The following is an 18,777-nucleotide window of genomic DNA, read 5'->3' on the forward strand; positions in this document are numbered from 1 at the left end:
AATATTCGGGCCTCCAAAATGAAAAAATGCTCGGAAACATTTTCTACATCTTCCTCTTGAATAGGATTATGACAGCTTACAAAATTAATGACAACACATCTAATATACATAGGAAATGTGTTGTCATTACGATCAGGTTGATGTGTACGCCTATCTTTGAATATGTCCTAGGAAGTTTCTCGCAAATTTTCTTCCAAAAATTAGTGAGAATAAAAACATATCTTTACTGGTAGTCGAGATATGATTTAATCGAATCACGCCTCCCATGCGGCGAACGCAAGCGAATCAAATCCGAACGGACAAGGGGCGGATCGGATCGAGGAGTGACAAAGCTCAAAATTTGTTGACGCCCTCTACGTCTCAGATCTTTACCTAAAGATGCCGACGGATTGTGCGCTAGCAGACGTGGAAGAAATGGAGGCCCGAATTATGGTTATTTGATGTCATTCCCGGAATTCATTGCCGTCTTTCGCTACGTGGGTGAACAAAATTATGTAAGCCGTCTTAATCCTGTTCTAAATGTTTCTGCACTGTATATCATGATTTGCTTAGTGATGAATGTAGACCTTACTAGCAGCTGGCGGGCGTAACCCACGGCACTGGCACCGTTGTTACCCAGGCCATGGCATGGACCATTGAAGTAGTAGAAGCAATCTAACTCAGTAGACTCTAACTGTTACATTGTAAAACCCACAATTCACAAACGTAACGTTACAGTGTAACAAATGGTAAGGTTTGATGTTGCAGTGTTTTAGTGTCGATTGTGTTATTTATAGAGACTATCGGACTTGTTGGACTGCACCGGCGTCGGAGAATGAGATCAGGATTAACTAGAAATGCTAGATCAGATCTAACGTTTAGATTCTATGTAATGATGTATAGTTCCTAGCCGCGTTGAAATGGTTGACGTGGTTGTCGAACTTGTTGACGTCCGTACAATAACAATACTCAATAGGTTGTTGAGCAAGATTTTATGAATTATCCTTGCGTCAAATAGACCGTCTAGTTAGCAAAAATCATGAAGTAACGTCGTTAGGCCGTACTGCACCGCAGTGCATGTGCATCCGTGCATCATTAGCAAGCATTGTACAAATGGAAATGCCTATAAGAATGTAGCTAACAAGCTAGAATCTAGTATCTGATTGGTCGATTTTCCATCACGTGACATTGCACACTGTAAGTATGGCTAGTGTGCCGTGCAATTTTCTTTGAAGAAAAAGAAAAAATGGATAGTAGTAGGGTGTCTGATCGCGCACTGCTAACCCTCGACCAAAACGCGCCCCTATCTCATAACACGCAAGTCCCATAGAATGCAATGGAGCCGCGCGCCTACGCCGTTTTGACCCAGCATTTTTGAGCAAAATTTCGCCTTTATTGCCAAATCCCCAGACCATGCCATTAACGAATCCTAACAAATTTGGTATCATATGAAAGAGGAAGTTTTTCTCCATATCCTATCAGAACGGCGGTACATGAATCCGACGATAAATTGATGTAAAAATCGATAGAAGCACATCTATCCCCATATCTCAGCATCTGCTTCGGTATTTGTATTGCCGTGAGACATACTAGTAGTTGAGGACGTGCTGAATCCGATGGTGCCGCTAGTTTTTCGCTAGCTCCACGCCTAGGTGTGGGGATATCGCCTTGAAGATACCCCTTGCAATAATTTTTTGGTCACAGCGAACGTTTTAGGCGGGGCTTCGTATGCAAGAATCCATAGTAACTTCGCGCGAAGGGGCTAATGCATATGTAAATTTGATTACGCATCGCCGTCTAAAACCACATGGCCTCTACGGTTGTGTGGGGATGGATCGCGTGTGCATGCGGCGCGCGCCAGATGCTGCCAGCAGAGCTAGAGAGCTACCACTGTGTGTGTGTGTTGTGTATGATGTGCATATCACGAGGCAGGAAACTGGGCTGTCGCTTGCGATAGCTCCTACAACACGCATCACATAGCATGCACTCTGTACTGTACATATCGAATACAGTCACGCTCACAAATCACGTACGTCTTGCAAAACAACCAGACTCTACTAAATTTCTGTCTACTACTATTAGTTTACTTGTGGATTGGTTATGATCTTATCGTTGTTCATTTATATTTCGAAAGTGCACTCGCAATGCTCGAGTCACTGGCACTAAGCCGAGAAATCGGTTGTGAATACAATCATGTCCGCTTAGCCAAGTGCGAACGAAGTAGGCCTTAGCTAACGTTACTGTGGTGGTAGCGGCAGCGGTGTATTACGAACACCCGATCGACAAAAAGGGCGTGGAAAAGATTTCGGAAGACTCTTATTTGGCCATTTTTGCATGTACGAATAGTGGTAATGTGGCATCAATTCCAAGCCTGTGGCTGTAGAGGTTGTAGCTTGTGCATTTCACGCGAGCTGCGTGCACCTGCTCTCGACAATCGACTGCATATTTCTTCGAACCATGCTCGCCATGCCGGCTCCCCTGGCCTACAATCGCGATGCTCTCCGCTCGGCTCCCCGAACTTTACCGGCGGGGCTGCGCTAGCTGCCTAGCTGCTGCTAGCTAGCTGCGCCTGCATACATACGCGGGGTTCGTACGTGTTGTAGGGCGCTCAATACGGTACATGTGAATCGAATGTAAACTGAATACCGAGCACGTACGTACGCACGCAGCGCACACAGGGTATGACAAGACATAGGGGGAGTGGCTTCTGCGCTTGTTACGCGTATTTTCTAACCGCTGTACGCTCATTATCTGATCGCTGGAGATCCACACGCGAATGCAGCTTTTCGGCGTTGTTTGCAAACATGATTTGGGTCACATTTTCATGCGTGCTCGTAAAAAAAGGGGGTGATATTGCTGTGATTTCAAAGTTAAATTTCTCAAGATAGAAACATCATTTCGCCATGAAATTTGAAATATGTCTTAATGATGTAAGTCTCTTTCATATGAAATAATTCACAATTCGTTTCTCACAGAATTTCAAAAGTTACAAAAATGCTCCAGACACCCTAATAGTAGTGCGTGGGTATGGGCTGGCTGATGTCACCAATTTCCATCGACTCCCGGGTTGAACCTGTGATTGACTCAAAAGTTTTTTGTGCCGTTGCATGGCTCTGATGTCACAATAAAACAAACATTTGCCATGCGCCCTCAACAATTACAAGTGCGCTTACAGGTGCATACTTTCGCCACTCAATTTTGTAAACAACTTCAACCGATCAGTTTCATGTATATACACGGTTGACTGTGAAGAAAGCCCCACTGTTGTGCTTGTACTGTTGAATGCCACACAGTGGGGCTGAATTCACAAACAGGAAGAAGCCACTGTAGAATTATTAGTACAGAGAGGCAGTGGTTGGGCCTATTTCAGGAGTATGCTGTCGAATACGTCTAGGAGAATGTATTGTATTACCGGACACTATTTTTTTGTTGCTCTGAATTCCAGACTCAGAGAATGAATATTGAAATTTCAAGCAAAAATGACACTAGTTATTGACAAAGTCCTGAAAATCATGAACTTCACAAAATTAGTGTTTGTGAATTATTTGCTCCAACTTTGGTCGACTTCAAGTGAACCCCTGTTCAAATAGTTATCTTTTAACGCAGTACAAAATCACATTATAATTCCAGGCACAATTTTCATAATTCAACAAACAACATCTTTCACATCTTATTCATTCACCAGAATCACTGTTCATATCCGTGATTCACCATACACATTTGTACTGAGCGGATGGCAAAGAGAAAAATGGCAAATGAGGCTAAAATTTTGTATTGTAATCAGTATGATAAAAGGTCAAACATGAACATTTTGAACAATTTATGAAGGATACATTAAGCTTGAGACAAATAACCACATTTGTAACTTATTTGTTAATTTAATATATTTTACAGTTTACCTGGTCACCTATTTGAGCCTAAGTAGCAGTACTTTAGGCTACGTACCTTGACTGTTGTTTCAAGAATCCTTGCAGTTACCACACATTCTTAAGAAAGAAATTCTGTCCAAATGTCATTTGAAAATTTGTTAACAAATGAAAAAATAAGTCAATGCAGAAAATAATTTTTCCCTGTCAAATTATGATCCTATATCCTTCAGGGTTTTAATGACAAAATATGCCATTATCTCTTTCTGAATTCTACAGAGCCAGTGAAGATGGCATCATCTGGGAATGGTACATTCATTCCAATGGTGTCTTCATCACCACCTCCCATGGATGATGGTGCATTTGACGATGATGATGACGAATTTAGCACCTTCTCAAGCAACCCTTATGGACCTGGTCTTGACTCGCCTCCAGGGAAGTGGAACACCACTGCCACCGGCCAGAAGGGGAATGGGTCTTTTCTTCCCATCAAAGATGATCCACCCGATCCGTTCCTAGCTACAGCTAAACAGAATATATCCAGTGATGATGGATTTGGTTCGTTTGCTGCATTTAGTGACTCAGGCACCAACTCACAGAACCACACTGGCCACTTAACCAAGCACAGTACAAATAATAATATTGGCAGAACATCTCTCAATGGAAATGATGATAACGATGATGATGACTTTGCAGATTTTGCATCCTTTGAGACTACCACCAATAACAAGCCAAGGGCAGGTTTTTATGAAGACAGCCAACCTCCAAGCTCTACTGGTAGTAAAAGTGACAGTAGTTTGACACGTTCCATTGAGTTGAATAAGAATAACTCGCATGAAAACAGCGATGCCCTGGCATCAAAAAAATATGATGTGACTCATAAACATGGCATGGAGATTCCTACACTTTCATTCGATGAAAGCCCAACAATTGATAGTACTTCTTCCCTGCAGGGCCTCTCCAAACCCAGCATTTCCAGTGGTTCATTTAAGCTCGCATCGGGAGAGAGTATAGCAGGAATGTCTACCAAGTCAGGTAGCGATGATGCAGAACTTCATCAGGAAGATGGTGTCAAACCATTTGTAGTGGAGGGACACCCATCTGATCACAGAACTGATGGTGAAACTGCTGTGGAGGACTTCTCTGCACTAGAATTACGAGGAGATGGAAGTGGTTCATCTGTTTCCCGACTTGGTATGCCGTCTGCGGGATCCCTCAACCTCTTCCAAGACAGTGACAGGCAGACGTTTGATTCGGGCATCGACAGCATCATGACTCCCGATTCCAGTCCTGAGGGAAAGGATGATGTCAGCCCCAAAGCAGATGGTCCTGACGATGCCGTGGGAGGCTCCGGGGAGCTGAGACCTGTGGAAAATGACGAGTGGGGAGACTTTGATACATTCCCGTCACCTCAACCGCTGTCAGATAACTCTGAACACATGCCATCGGCATCAGATAGGACAAAAATTGACAGTGTGATTGGAGAGTCAGCCAAAGGTAAAGACAATGAATTTGGAGACTTTGGAACATTTGAAACATTTGAATCAGTGCAGCAGGCACCAAAAGAAGTGGAAAGCTCATCTAATTCAAAAGGCTTCAGTGAAGAAGCTGATGAAAACAGTGGAAATCTTGATGTGTCCACTGGTGGAAGCAAATTACCCGAGATGGGTGATAGCGATGATGACTTTGGGGATTTTGGTAGCTGCAGAGAAGTTGTGCACAGAAAGAGTCCGTCCAGTGGTCCGCTCTCAGGCAGTGATGATTTTGGAGGTTTTGAATCAACAGCAAGTACTAGGAACGATAGCAAGACCAAGGCACAGAGTGACGGAAGTGCTGGCGACGACTGGGGCAGTTTTGGTTCGGGGACCGTCCCGAGCCAGTCAGACAATGACGAATTCAGTGACTTTGGATCGTTCAACAGCTCATCAGCAACTTCATCACTGCCGGCTGACTCTCAAAAGGATGACTTTGGATCTTTTGGCAGTTTCCCGGCAGCATTATCATCATCGTCAACAGCATTATCAGAAAGTGCAATTGGGCAACAACACCACAGAACATCAGATGCAATCCCTGCAAAGGTGAGTCACATTTTGATTTAATTTTTGAAAAGTGACATGCTCTTTGAGATATCATGAGAAACATGATGTGATGATACTGCTCTATAGATCATTAATCATTATGATGGTGGTCGGTATCATACTCGATTGAAGGCAAGAAAAGTTACAAAGAATTAATTGGCTAAAGTGAGAATGGTACATCAATGAAACTTTGAGGAAATTGTTTTACTATGTTGATGTCAGGAAATCACAAATCATGATGCCAAAGGGTGCCTTTGAAATAGCCTTCTTGGCCAAGTGGCAGGTGGTATTCCTTGATTTTGACATACAAAGACCTTGAAATTCAGTGCATTTAATTATTTTTAAATTTCTCTGCCTGTATGTATACCTTAACTCTCTTGGACAGTGTATGATAGTGTAATGCCCTTGATTTGTCTTGAGTGGGATCATGAAAAATATTTCTTTTCAGTGGCAATTGTAAATGACTTTTTTATACTACAATATATCTCTACTATTAGTAATGCTGGAGACAATATAAACATTTCGTAAGAGAGGCACTATGTTGTAGGTAAATAGTCAAGGTCAAAGGTCACTGCACTTTGGTAAAACATTGTAAATCTGTGAATTTCATTAAATGTAATTGAAGGGCTGTGCGCTTACACTTGTATTACACATAGAGTGATGGGGTAAGAAGAAAAGGCATCCCAGTCAACTGTGCATTGTGTCTATTGTACAAGTGTAATATGTTTTGTCATCCACGAGTGACCACATGGACTTTCAATTATTACCTCTGCCAAGGAGGTTATGTTTTCATCAGTAGCTGTGTTCAGACGGAGGCAGTTTTGGTCGAAGTAGCTTCGGAGGAAGGGTCGGAGGAAGCTTGGTCGGAGTAACTTCGGAGGATAGGTCGGAGTAGTGCCCGTCTGAACAAGGTCGTGGTAACTTCCTCCGATCGGAGGAACTTACCACGACCTCTTCCTCCGAACGAGATACTCCTGAGTTTTCTCAGGAGTATCTCGCTACCACGACTAGCCGGTCGGAGTAAATTGCCCGTGTGGACAAGCCCTCGGAGTATGTATGAACTTACATACCTTACGACCTAGGTAAAACTTCCTGGGTCAAATCGCAATGTTGACAATTTGCAACTACACGTGCGCGTGTAGTGCAATTCTAACCTAGTTGAAGCTAGCGCTCATGCAGAAATTTCCATCAACAAGAATGGAGAAGACAAATGCCACTGGTTAAAAAAATCTTTACTCTGACCAGAAATACGTCTGAACATGGCTTTTGTTTGTTTGTTTGTTTGTTTGTTTGTGTATTTGAAACATTACTCAAACAGTCATGAACGAGTTTGAATGAAACTTGAAGGAAGAGTTGATAATGACACCAACAACAGATGATTTGATTTTGGTAGTGATCCGGGAATTTTCATGAATTTTTGAAGGATTAAAAAAAAAAATCTTTTGAGGGATAAGGTTGATGAACTTGGGAGTTCAAGTTGTATACGGGCACTAAAGCGCGTGTTCTGCTGGGGCATGGCGCCGCACAGCTGGAAGCTGATGACGTAAACAAAAGACTTCTATATTGGGAAATTGGACGATTGTCAGCATGTTTGTATGGGTGGAAATTAGCTGCTTGGCTGAGGTCTGTGCTCTGAGTACTCTCTTGTTCCTTCTGACATTTTTTCTTCGACGTGTGTGCATGTTGACTTTTGGACATCATGTGAAAAAGCATGGAATATGTTTGGTATGACCTATATGTGTTTCCATGCAGTGATGATGTGATCAGAAACCAGAGCTGTTCCTTTCAGTATGTTCACATGAAGACGATTTGACCCCAGAAGAAATAATCACAGAAACCAGCACACACCTGTAGCCATGAAAGTTCTAGCAAATCTGGCAGTATATCAAGAAAGTTTTAGCAAATGTGGCAGATATCAAGAAAGTTTGACATGTTCATTTGCTTGGTGTCCTACAAAAGAGCCTCAGAGTGGCCATGTTGGCACCCCCCTCCCCCCCCCCCCTCCCCCCATTGTGGTTTTTCATCTCAAATTTAACCACAGCACTCACAAAATTGTGGTACAAATCCCACTTTACAAAATGTTATACAGTACTCTCCGCTTCAAGCAGAGCATTTCTTACCCGATAAGCGGAGTACCTGATTAGCCGGAGACCATGTTTCTTTCACTGCACACCCTTAATGTACCTATCTGTACAGTATGTATGGTACAGTATGTCACTACAGCCACAGCTCGTTTAAAGTTGCGTAATATTCTTCGCAAAATCCTCAATTCCTTTGGCAGTGGTTTTAAGGAAAATGACATACACTTGTACAAACCCAACAGAATTATTGTTTTCGTTTACCTTACCTTGTTGATGACCAACTGCGAAGGATGTCAATAATCAGTAATCCATACCGAGGCACTGCTTGCGTGAGTACAGACTTGCTATTCATGAAAGTATGATATATATCAGACATGTTATATTAACATGACATTGTATGTGTAAATGCAACTTGACATCATCAATTTTGCATGCAGCCATTAATTCTGTTGTCCCTATTAATGTTGATCATATGTTTACTTTTTGATGAGCATTTCAAAGAAAGGCTAGAGTCCCAATGGAGCTACACTGTAGCTTATTTTTCATATTTAGAGCTGGCTAGACACTTGTAGTGATTAGTACATGTATGTCACTGTGTGAATAGGGTAGAGTGTGGTGCTGGTGTAATGGTTTTTACACAGCATGTATAAAATTTCTATTGGTAGTGATGCTGCAAATTGGGCATTCACTGTATGTTTAGCATATTAAGATGTAAGCCATAGCTCTCTGTCACCTTTTAGTACCTCATAATATTTTCAGAATTTATACAAACACACACACACATTTCAAAGACTTTATGTGGGAAACAATGAGAATAGATGAGTCTTATCAGGAAAATTTCTACCCACTTAACCGAAATGTCTACCCGATAATCAGGTTAATGCAACATGTCTGTTGACTTTGTACAATTGTATGTCAATTAAAGATAATAAAAAGTTTTGGTACCTCAAAAGTTTCCTTGAATTTCCTTGTCTTAGTTTGTGTTTCAGGTTAAAGTACCTTTCATATAACTAACACTGTGAGACTTACTCGCCCCAAAGTGCTCTCATGTCTTAGTAATCATGCAATTAAAGGACAAGTTCACCTTCATAAACATAAGGATTGAGAAAATGCAACAATATTAGTAGAACACATCAGTGAAAGTTTGAGGAAAATTGGACAATCGATGCAAAAGTTATGAATTTTTTAAATTTTTGTGTTGGAACCGCTGGATGAGGAGACTACTACAGCTTGTGAGTCATATGCGTACAACAGTATAAAGAAAATATAAAAGAAAATTCAACATATTTTCACTTTTTTCGCATAATAAAAGAGCGATTGACTTGCCTCTTTCTAAAGGCAGGGGGAATAATATTACCCATAATATTTATCGGTAACGAGTCAGGGGAATGTGTACTTTTTTCAAAAGATGGAATTTTGTGAAATTCTCTTTATATTTTCCTTATATTGTTGTATGCATGTGACATCTAAGTTATTCATACACTGCAGTAGTCTTCTCATCCAGCGGGTACTGCACAAAAACTTCAAAAATTCATAACTTTTGAACGGATTGTCTGATTTTCCTCAAACTTTCAATGATGTGTTCTACTAATATTGCTACATTCTCTCAATCCTTATGTTTATGAAGGTGAACTTGTCCTTTAACTGCGACCAGCAGCCCCATACGCATAGCGACCAGCAGTCCCATACGCATAGCCTAATCGGGCTTCACATTGTAGCATTCAGGATCATGACAGATTTAGTATCGCAGGATAAATGTCAACTTAAAATCCCAAAAATTCTTCAATTTGAAGACTTACCAATTAAGGTGAAGTATTGAAAACAGGCTTCGGGCAACGTTTGGTTCTGCCTATAGTCCCTTTCTGTTAGAATTGATGACTGAATGTGACTCCGTCGAGAGGACCTTGGGAGAGCTACCATACACTGAATACTACAGCCAGTGCATGCGAACACATCACATGCGCACAAATTTCAAATCCATCAACGGATAAGATGTGTGTGTGCGCATGCGCTGGCCGTAGTAGTCAGTGTAGTAGCTCTCCCAAGGTCCTCTCGACCGAGTCACATTCAGTCATCAATTTGAAAAGAAAGGGACTATTGGCAGAACCAAACGTTGTTCGAAGCCTGTTTTCAATACTTCAACTTAATTGGTAAGTCTTCAAATCGAAGAAATTTTTGGATTTTAAGTTGCCATTTACCCGCGATACTAATTCTGTCATGATCCTGAATGCTACAATGTGAAGCCCCATTACGCTATGCGTATGGGGCTGCTGGTCGCAGTTAGCTATGCGTACAATGGGCTGCACGCTGCTGGTCGCAGTCAGTGGTTTCGTACAATATTTATCGACGCCGTACGGCGACGGCTCTGGTACGAAACCATTATTGCATGATTACTAAGACATGAGAGCACTTTGGGGCGAGTAATTCTCACAGACAACGTACTTTAACGTGAAACACAAACCAAGACGAGGAAATTCAGGGAAACTTTTGAGGTACCAAAACTTTTTATTGTCCCCGCCGAACGAGTTCGAGCAGGGGACTATGAAACGGGCTCCGTACGTGTGTGTGTCCGTCCGTGCGTCCGTCCGTGCGTCCGTCCGTGCGTCCGTCCGTGCGTCCGTGTGTGCGTCCGTGTGTGATCAAAATGTTCAATTTGCTACTTCTCTGTCATTTATGAGCCAATTTTGATTCTGTTTGCTTTATATGATAGCACTACATGAGAGCTTCAAAACTTGTACACAGAATTTCAGTTGTGACCTTTGACCTTGACCTTTGACCTATATTGTACATTTTGCTACAAAATGCTACTCCTTCGCCATTTCTAACCCGATTTCGATTCCGTTTGCTTTATGTGATGGCACTAGGTGAGGGCTTCAAAACTTCTACACAGAATTTTGACCTTTGACTTCTTTGACCTTTGACCTTGATTTTTGACCTATATTGTACATTTTGCTACAAAATGCTACTCCTTCGCCATTTCTAACCCGATTTCGATTCCGTTTGCTTTATATGATGGCACTAGTTGAGGGCTTCAAAACTTCTACACAGAATTTTGACCTTTGACTTCTTTGACCTTTGACCTTGATTTTTTACCTATATTGTACATTTTGCTACAAAATGCTACTCCTTCGCCATTTCTAACCCGATTTTGATTCCGTTTGCTTTATGTGATAGCACTAGGTGAGGGCTTCAAAACTTCTACACAGAATTTTGACCTTTGTCTTCTTTGACCTTTGACCTTGATTTTTGACCTATATTGTACATTGGCTACAAAATGCTACTCCTTCGCCATTTCTAACCCAATTTCGATTCCATTTGCTTTATGTGATGGCACTAGGTGAGGGCTTCAAAACTTCTACACAGAATTTTGACCTTGACTTCTTTGACCTTTGACCTTGATTTTTTACCTATATTGCACATTTTGATACAAAATGCTACTTCCGGCGGGGACATATATTACGCACCGCGTAATTTCTACTTTTCCTTGTTATCTTTAAGCAGAGTAGGGTCCTATCCAATTAAGTGAGACCCGATTATGCTGAGACTACATGGTGAACTGTACTTGAGATGACATGTATACATACATGTACATGTAACTTGAGCAGTTGAGGAATTATCAAGATTTTATGTGCAGCATTAACAATGAGTAGAACACCATGTTGCAAGTCGAATATTGAGTGATACTCAAATGGTCATATCTCTCATATCATTTGTCCTGGTTTTGCTCAAATGTTGACTGCTTGTATGTCATCAATCACATCGATAAAATGGTAGATTATTTTTCTCTCATGACAATGATCTCTCATAAATTATGATAATTGAAGCAAGGTAACCTTGGAAACAGATTTCCAATAGATTTTCTCTGAAATGGATTTTGATTCAACTGTGAGAACAGGCATGTGACCATACATGCAGTACAATGTACCTGTGTCTGCGCAATCTTGTAGAAATACATTGTATGCAGCAAGGTTATGCGGGGGCTACACACTTCTGATGCTGACACAGTGAACAAAGCGAGAGTACTATTTAAGAAGGCACTGACATTCTGTTGAGGAAGGGGCTCTCAAAATTTCATGGTTTCCATGCAAATTCAAGCCTGTGGGTTGTGAGGTGACAGTTGCCTGTCGACTCGGCCTACAGAGATGTATTATGTAAATGTATGCTCCTGATCCACAGCACATGACGCCACTGCCAGTCCTGCCTTTTGAGACAGTGTATTGGCATTTGCTTATTGTTGGAGAATGGTATAGAAAAAGAAGAGCGAAGATCTGTAAGGCAGTCATCATTGTAGGGACATTCAGTGTCTATACAGCAAGCATCGATCTACAGAATGCAAGTTGTTGTAGGAAGGATGTTGTACACTACATGGGTCATGCATAATGATTGCTTCTAACACCTCTTGTTGAGGTCATGCATTTAAAGTTAGCAGTGCCTCTCAAGTAGGGAATTTGGATGTGCAACAAGTACTGCATGACTGCATAAAGCAGCAAGTAGCATCACATGGTATTTGTACAAATGTACAGTAAAAGGTCTTTAGTGGTTGTATTTTCAGGTCATGGACCATGTATGGTGGAAGAATGAGAAAATGATATTAACATGTAAGTGAATTTTGTACAAATAAATGTACAGCATAATGCCATATTGAATAAAAAAATAATGTGATTCAAGACAATGAACAGAGATGCAAAACATTTTAAAAATTTTATGAAATTGAATTGCAAGCAAGTGGCATTTTATTGAACAACTTACAATTTTGGATAGTTATTTTCAGAGTTTTGCAATTTATTGGCTTTATGACGTTTTTCATTTATTTTTGAAGATAACATTTTCTCTGGTTTCATATTACTGTTTTCATCTAGTCTTGTTGCATTTTGTCATTAAGAAAACAATATGACAATAGAGGGCAGTAGAATTCAAGTGATTCAGAAATGATAAATACTCTGTTGCCACCGATAATATGCATCTAGATGATAAAAAAAAGTCAATGGAGAATGTGCATTCCTTTAAGAAATGTATGTAAATGTGAATGTAAAAAAGAAATACTTCCTTATCTCAGTTTACAATAAGTACAATGTACAATACAAGTATTTTTTAGGCCTGTTATGTCATACCGTAAAGTTCCGTGTATAAGACGCACTATTTTTTCGTCGGAAAACGTTGAAAATCGGGGGTGCATCGTATACACGGGTACAGTCGAATCACGGAAAAAAATCTGTCATGTACACCCAATTTTATCAGGCCAACTTGGGGCCATGTATGCCCATCGACGTTTGGAAGGTAAGCAATCACTAAAACTTACGGATAAAAGAGCGATCTTTCAATCTGGACACACACAAAAGCTGCAAATATGAGATAAACTAACATCGGCCTTGTGCAGTAACGATGTATCAATCTGACCATAGACAACAGCTGTAACAGCACTGCTGTGTGCTACCGATGTCAGTCTACCAAGCTACCAACAGCCAACCTAGTAGCTGGAATACGCGATGTACAGGTATCATTACTAAATTACCGATACCGTAAAACTTATCAATGTACTAGTATCAATATGGCCATAGACAAAAGCTGTAAAATACGGAGTAATTTCAGTAGGATCGACACTATGTCACCGTAAATATGAACGATGTGTGAAGCATGCATGCATATCCATGTCGTTCGTTCGCTCTTCATTTCACGAGTGCGAGGCCGGCTAGCTAGGATAGCATAGCTACACTGTGCTGTAGCTAGCTAGCAAGCCTTTGGCAAAGGCAGCAGCTGCAGACTGAGAGGCTTTTGCAATGGACTCGCGTGCACACAGCGATCGGATCGAAGCGCGATTGCCTGTTGCGCGCTGTGTGTGCAAGTCCATTGCTCTCTGTGTGCGTGTGCTGAAATTATAGCGAGCTGTCTTTTGCAAAAGGCTAGCACTGTGCATACAAGCATGGTACAAGAGACACACATGTTACTGGTAACAGTGCATGAGTGTAATTACCGTACGCACCGTACGTCTTGTCGTATGATCCCTCTGCTACACTTGTTGATGTTTTTCTTATTTTTCGTGATGAACCTTCCAGTCTGACATGCGTCAATATGCAAGACACCCTCTGCTATGTATGACAGCAAAGATCGTACTGTATACTCATGAGTACGATATGCATGACACATGTACCACGATTGAAAGGCGAAACAATAGCAAGTGAGTACAGAGACATGTCTCGCATTTTGCGTCTTCCATATTTTTTTTTGATGTCCGATGAATACCGTTAAAAGAAGATTTAACTATATAAAAGGAAACGAAAAATAGAGCAAATACATGCTGCATTCTAGGGAAATTTTGAGCTGAAATAATATGTATGACACACGCAATATTTGCGTGGACATTTTCGTGTTTTTGTTTTTTTTTTATTTTAGGTCCGAAATTAGGGGTGCGTCTTATACACGGGTGCGTCTTATACACGGAACTTTACGGTAATTAGCTGTCCAGGTCACCTCAATAAACCACACACACACAAAAATTAATTCTCACTGTACATTGTATGTAGTCTATGCATGTCACAGATGATATTGCAAAAGGTGTCAAATAACTTTTGTTGTATCTGTCATGTGAACCCGTTGTGCCAGTAATGCTGGTTGACCCAAACACAGGGAATCGAATGCAAACCTCACGAAGAAAAGCGATAGGATATGACCACTGCAGTGACTGCACTGTACAACCAAGGAGGTATGAGAGAAGTTCTCTCATACCTCCTTTGTACAACATTACTGCAGTGTGATACTCATGGCTCGTAGTACAATGGGGATAGGGAAGCCAGTCAGTATTTCAAATGTTTTTTGAATGACTGTCAAAGTGACAACTGATTTTATTGTTTCTGTGCAGAAATGCCTGCTGCACATCCACACTGTTAGCAGCAACTATACAGTGTACATTTCACACAATAAGGAAAATGGAAGAACTATCCTGATATTGAAATAGTCACACCTCTTCAAAGTCATACATGTAGCTTCTAGATCTTTGAGCACTGATGTGCTCTTGTGCATTTCCAATATATTTGGTCAGTCTGGCATGACAGACCTCTGCTATGAGTCGATGAGATAATGTGCAGCACACTTCTATTCACATGACACAGACTCTGCCAGCTGTAATTAGTGTAAACATGAGGGGGAAATGGGACAGAAAGTGCAGTTCATGCACATTATGAAATTGAAACCTGATGAGTCTATGTATTATCTGTCTTATACCATTTGGAATAAGGAAGGTAGTGCAGAAGGAAGTAGTGATTTTCTGTCAGGGTCATTCATCATCACATTGGCATCATTCGATTATGAAGGAAAGAGAAGATACATGTGTGTAGTTCCCATACATTCACCTGTAAGATTTAGGTTTGAAATTTCTTGTAACATCATTGAGACTGGTCAGATTTTTTTTTTTTTTTGGTCATTTGTTTGTTTGTTTGTTTTTTTCTTTCTTTTGGCAAATAAGGGCTGGTAGAGAGGTACATGGTGTAATACATTCAAAATAACTAGAATAGGTAAAGAAAAAAATTACAAAGCCTTCAAGAGCAAATTATCTTGCAATCTTAGTAAATGTATCATTCATTTGGTACAAGGGGTCGTCATACTTCAGAGTCACAAATTGTATACTACATTTGATGAACCTCACAACTGAGATGCATTGTATGTGTGTGTACCAAACAACATATCTTGTTCATGGCTGCATTGCTTTTATTTCAGTGCAGATCTCAAAATTTGAATCAATGCCCTTCAAATCTCTGATTTACATTTTCCTGTTTGTTTGTGTTTTCAAATTAAAAACAAAAACACAAAACAGACAAACAAAAACAACTCAGAGCACAAGTGACAACTTGTGTGCTCAATATGCAGCAACATACAATGTAATGAACTCATTGTAAAAATAATCCAGGGTAGAATATTGCTATATTTCATTGCATTTTTGAGTGCAGCAACCAGTGCTGTCTTTTTATCTCTGCACATACACGCTCTAATAAATGTTCACTCATTTTACTTTGTTTGCTAATTTTTTATGACAAAGGTCGTTGTATATTATACAAATAGTGAATGGTCACGAGGCCGAGTTGAATAGTGCGCCTCATTTTTCACTGAGTGCGAAATCTCGTTCCATTGCACGAGTAAAGACCATACACTATTTGTTTTATACAACACCTCGAATGTCAACAGATTTGGTACTCACAGATTCTTGAATTTAGCACAAAAATGGCAACCATTTTCCGTGAAGGACGAATGAGTCCCGGTTGCAGTGTACAAACACATACGTACATCCACATGCGAAACGAAGTTGTTTACAAAATGAGTGACAAAAGTATGCGCTTGTAAGCGCGCTTGTACAATTGTTGAGTGCGCGTGGCGCATGTTTGTTTATTGTGACATCAGAGCGCGTGCAATGGAACATTTTGGTCGAACCAAAATTGCACGGCTGAGACAGCCAGAGCGTGCAATAGAACGTTTCCCTAAATGTGACGTGATGGGCAATCGACCAATCGGATAGCTACATTCTAAATAGGTGTTGTATAAAATGGATTAGAATAATAAAGTGATTGGGGGTCTACATTATGTGTTACAGCTGTTGCTATACAGTGTATCGTACACATAGGTGTTCATGGGAACAAGTATTCTTCGATAAAAAAGGTCACAATGTGTGGATCTGGTAATTTGGTCAGCAGTAGATAATTTTGGATTTCTTGAACAGCAAAATTAGCAAAGCACAACAATAAGTACATGTACATCCTATAGATAGCTTTCTGTTATTACAGGTCTTCAAAACAATGAAAATATAATGCCTTTTTCATTGTGGTATTGAGTAGATTTCTGTGCTAAAAATAAACAAAGATGTAAATGATGACAGAATTTTTATTTCAATGCTACAGAGGAAGTCATGATTGAAGAAGAATTAAAATCAGAAGAAACATGTATTGAGCATGAGCAGTTAGATTGGAAATGGAAGAAATCTGTGTATTGTTCAAGTAGGGAAATCGTGTGAATAAATAAAAGAATTCAGCAATGCAATGTACAGGCTGTGTGTGAATTTCAGGTTACCGTGCACGTATATCATCACATGTTATGTACCACCTCAACATAATGCATGTTAGTTGTCATTGTCATGTGATTGCAAAGTTCCCTGCAATGTTTCAGCTGTTTCATTCATCCCATGTCACTAAATGTTGGGGAAAAGATGGGAGGTGCAGGGGGAGGGGAGGGGGGGGGGGGGGGAGCTCAACTTCTTGCAGGACTGTTCAAGATACGAGAATGAAGATAATATTTTCCATTTTTGTAGCAGTATCTGCATGTAGTACATGTTTATTTCACAAAGGTGATGTCAAGAACAGTGGAGTAGAATGTGGAATTACATGTAGTGTGAGCAGAGATAATACTGAAGGACATTTGTAGGACATGTTTTTCAATTCAGCATCTTTGAAGACATAAAATGGCAAAATTACAATGCAAAACTTTGGAAAGTTTCATATTTTTGGTCTTTCTATATATCTGAACAAGAGATGTAAATCATACTATGTAAAAGATGTAGCTACATCATCAGTATGGCTGCTCAGTGTGAACCACAAGAAGGCCTACATCTAGTGGCATAAACTGATATTCATTTTGATACTCATATTATAGTTACTGTTTCTTATTGGCCTAATTTATATGATTTTTGTCTCCCGCTTTACGTCTGCTATCACTCTATAAACCTGTAACTACGGCAAAAAAAAAAAAAAAAAAAAGAAAAAAGAAGGATGGATGTATACTTTACTGTATAACATACATTTTCTTTGTTGTTCAAAACCAAAAAATGTCAAATAAAGCTTTCATATGCTTCTATTCATTTTGCTTGAAGAAATCATTATGTGCTTTTTATGAAGTAAATAAATAATATAATAATTGTTATAATAATTCTCATACTGCACTTACATAATGCAGACACTGAACACAGTAAAAAAGGCAAGCTATTTGTACCGGCGTCAGTCAGTCCCACTTTTTTCACTGCAGATAATATTGTTCATATATCTAGATTGGTATGGTTGCAAAACTGCCCAATCTGCTTGAACAATCACATTCTATGTTTAGTTGTATGCTAATGTGCTATGCATTTTTTATTTATTCACTGAAAAGGATCTTGAGATTACATTTGACTGTACGTAAATGTAGATATTGAGTTGCTGAGTATAGCGAAGTATGAAGAGCCTTGTCAAGTTTTCCATTTGTAGGATTTGATGAGGATTTGCTTGTAGTCGCTTCAATGTTTGATTCGTCTCCTGTGTTTTGAATAAATATGTGGAAGGGGGTGATGTGATGTTTAGATGAGGCTTGTTGAAATTCATCTTCATGTAAAATTTGTCATCTCATTTTACAAGAATAATTGGAGATTTTGCTTGCCTTGTGCTGACAGTAATTGAGTATGCATGAGAAAAATGGGGGGGGGGGGGGGGACAAGGGAAGATGAAGGCAATTGAATGACGTGAAGGAATCAGGCAAGAGTCCAGGGCATCTGTCCACATCCTGAATTATGATGGATGGTTTGGAGGGCTCTGCAGCCTCCCCATTGCCATTTGGATGTATTAAGGAGGAGTTCCCCTTGGGAATGGAATTTTCTGCAATACCCTGCCATTTTCAGCACGGGTACGTCTCCTCGTAGAATCGCCCACTTCGTACCTTGTTGGAAACTAACCGCCAGGTGCCACATCAATAGGCCGCTGAAGCTCTTGCCAGCGCATTACACGCCATGAAGACGTCCATTCTTCAATACATGTAATGTGGCTTGAA

At 40.3% G+C, this 18,777-nt stretch overlaps 1 protein-coding gene across 1 annotated transcript in view; it reads left to right on the forward strand.

Moving 5' to 3' along the window:
- The first annotated feature begins 371 nt into the window (after nucleotides 1-371).
- LOC139722772 (uncharacterized) overlaps nucleotides 372-18,777 on the forward strand; it is a 47,716-nt gene continuing 29,310 nt past the window's right edge. The window contains exons 1-2 of the mRNA XM_071634058.1: nucleotides 372-494; nucleotides 4,125-5,923. Of these exons, the coding sequence (XP_071490159.1) occupies nucleotides 4,136-5,923 (1,788 nt within the window). The 5' untranslated portion in view covers nucleotides 372-494; nucleotides 4,125-4,135. The remainder of the gene's footprint in view (nucleotides 495-4,124; nucleotides 5,924-18,777) is intronic.

The sequence above is a fragment of the Diadema antillarum genome, unplaced genomic scaffold, assembly GCF_040938485.1.
Source record: "Diadema antillarum isolate AM-2024a unplaced genomic scaffold, OU_Dant_1.0 scf00000171, whole genome shotgun sequence".
NCBI lineage: Eukaryota > Metazoa > Echinodermata > Echinoidea > Diadematoida > Diadematidae > Diadema > Diadema antillarum.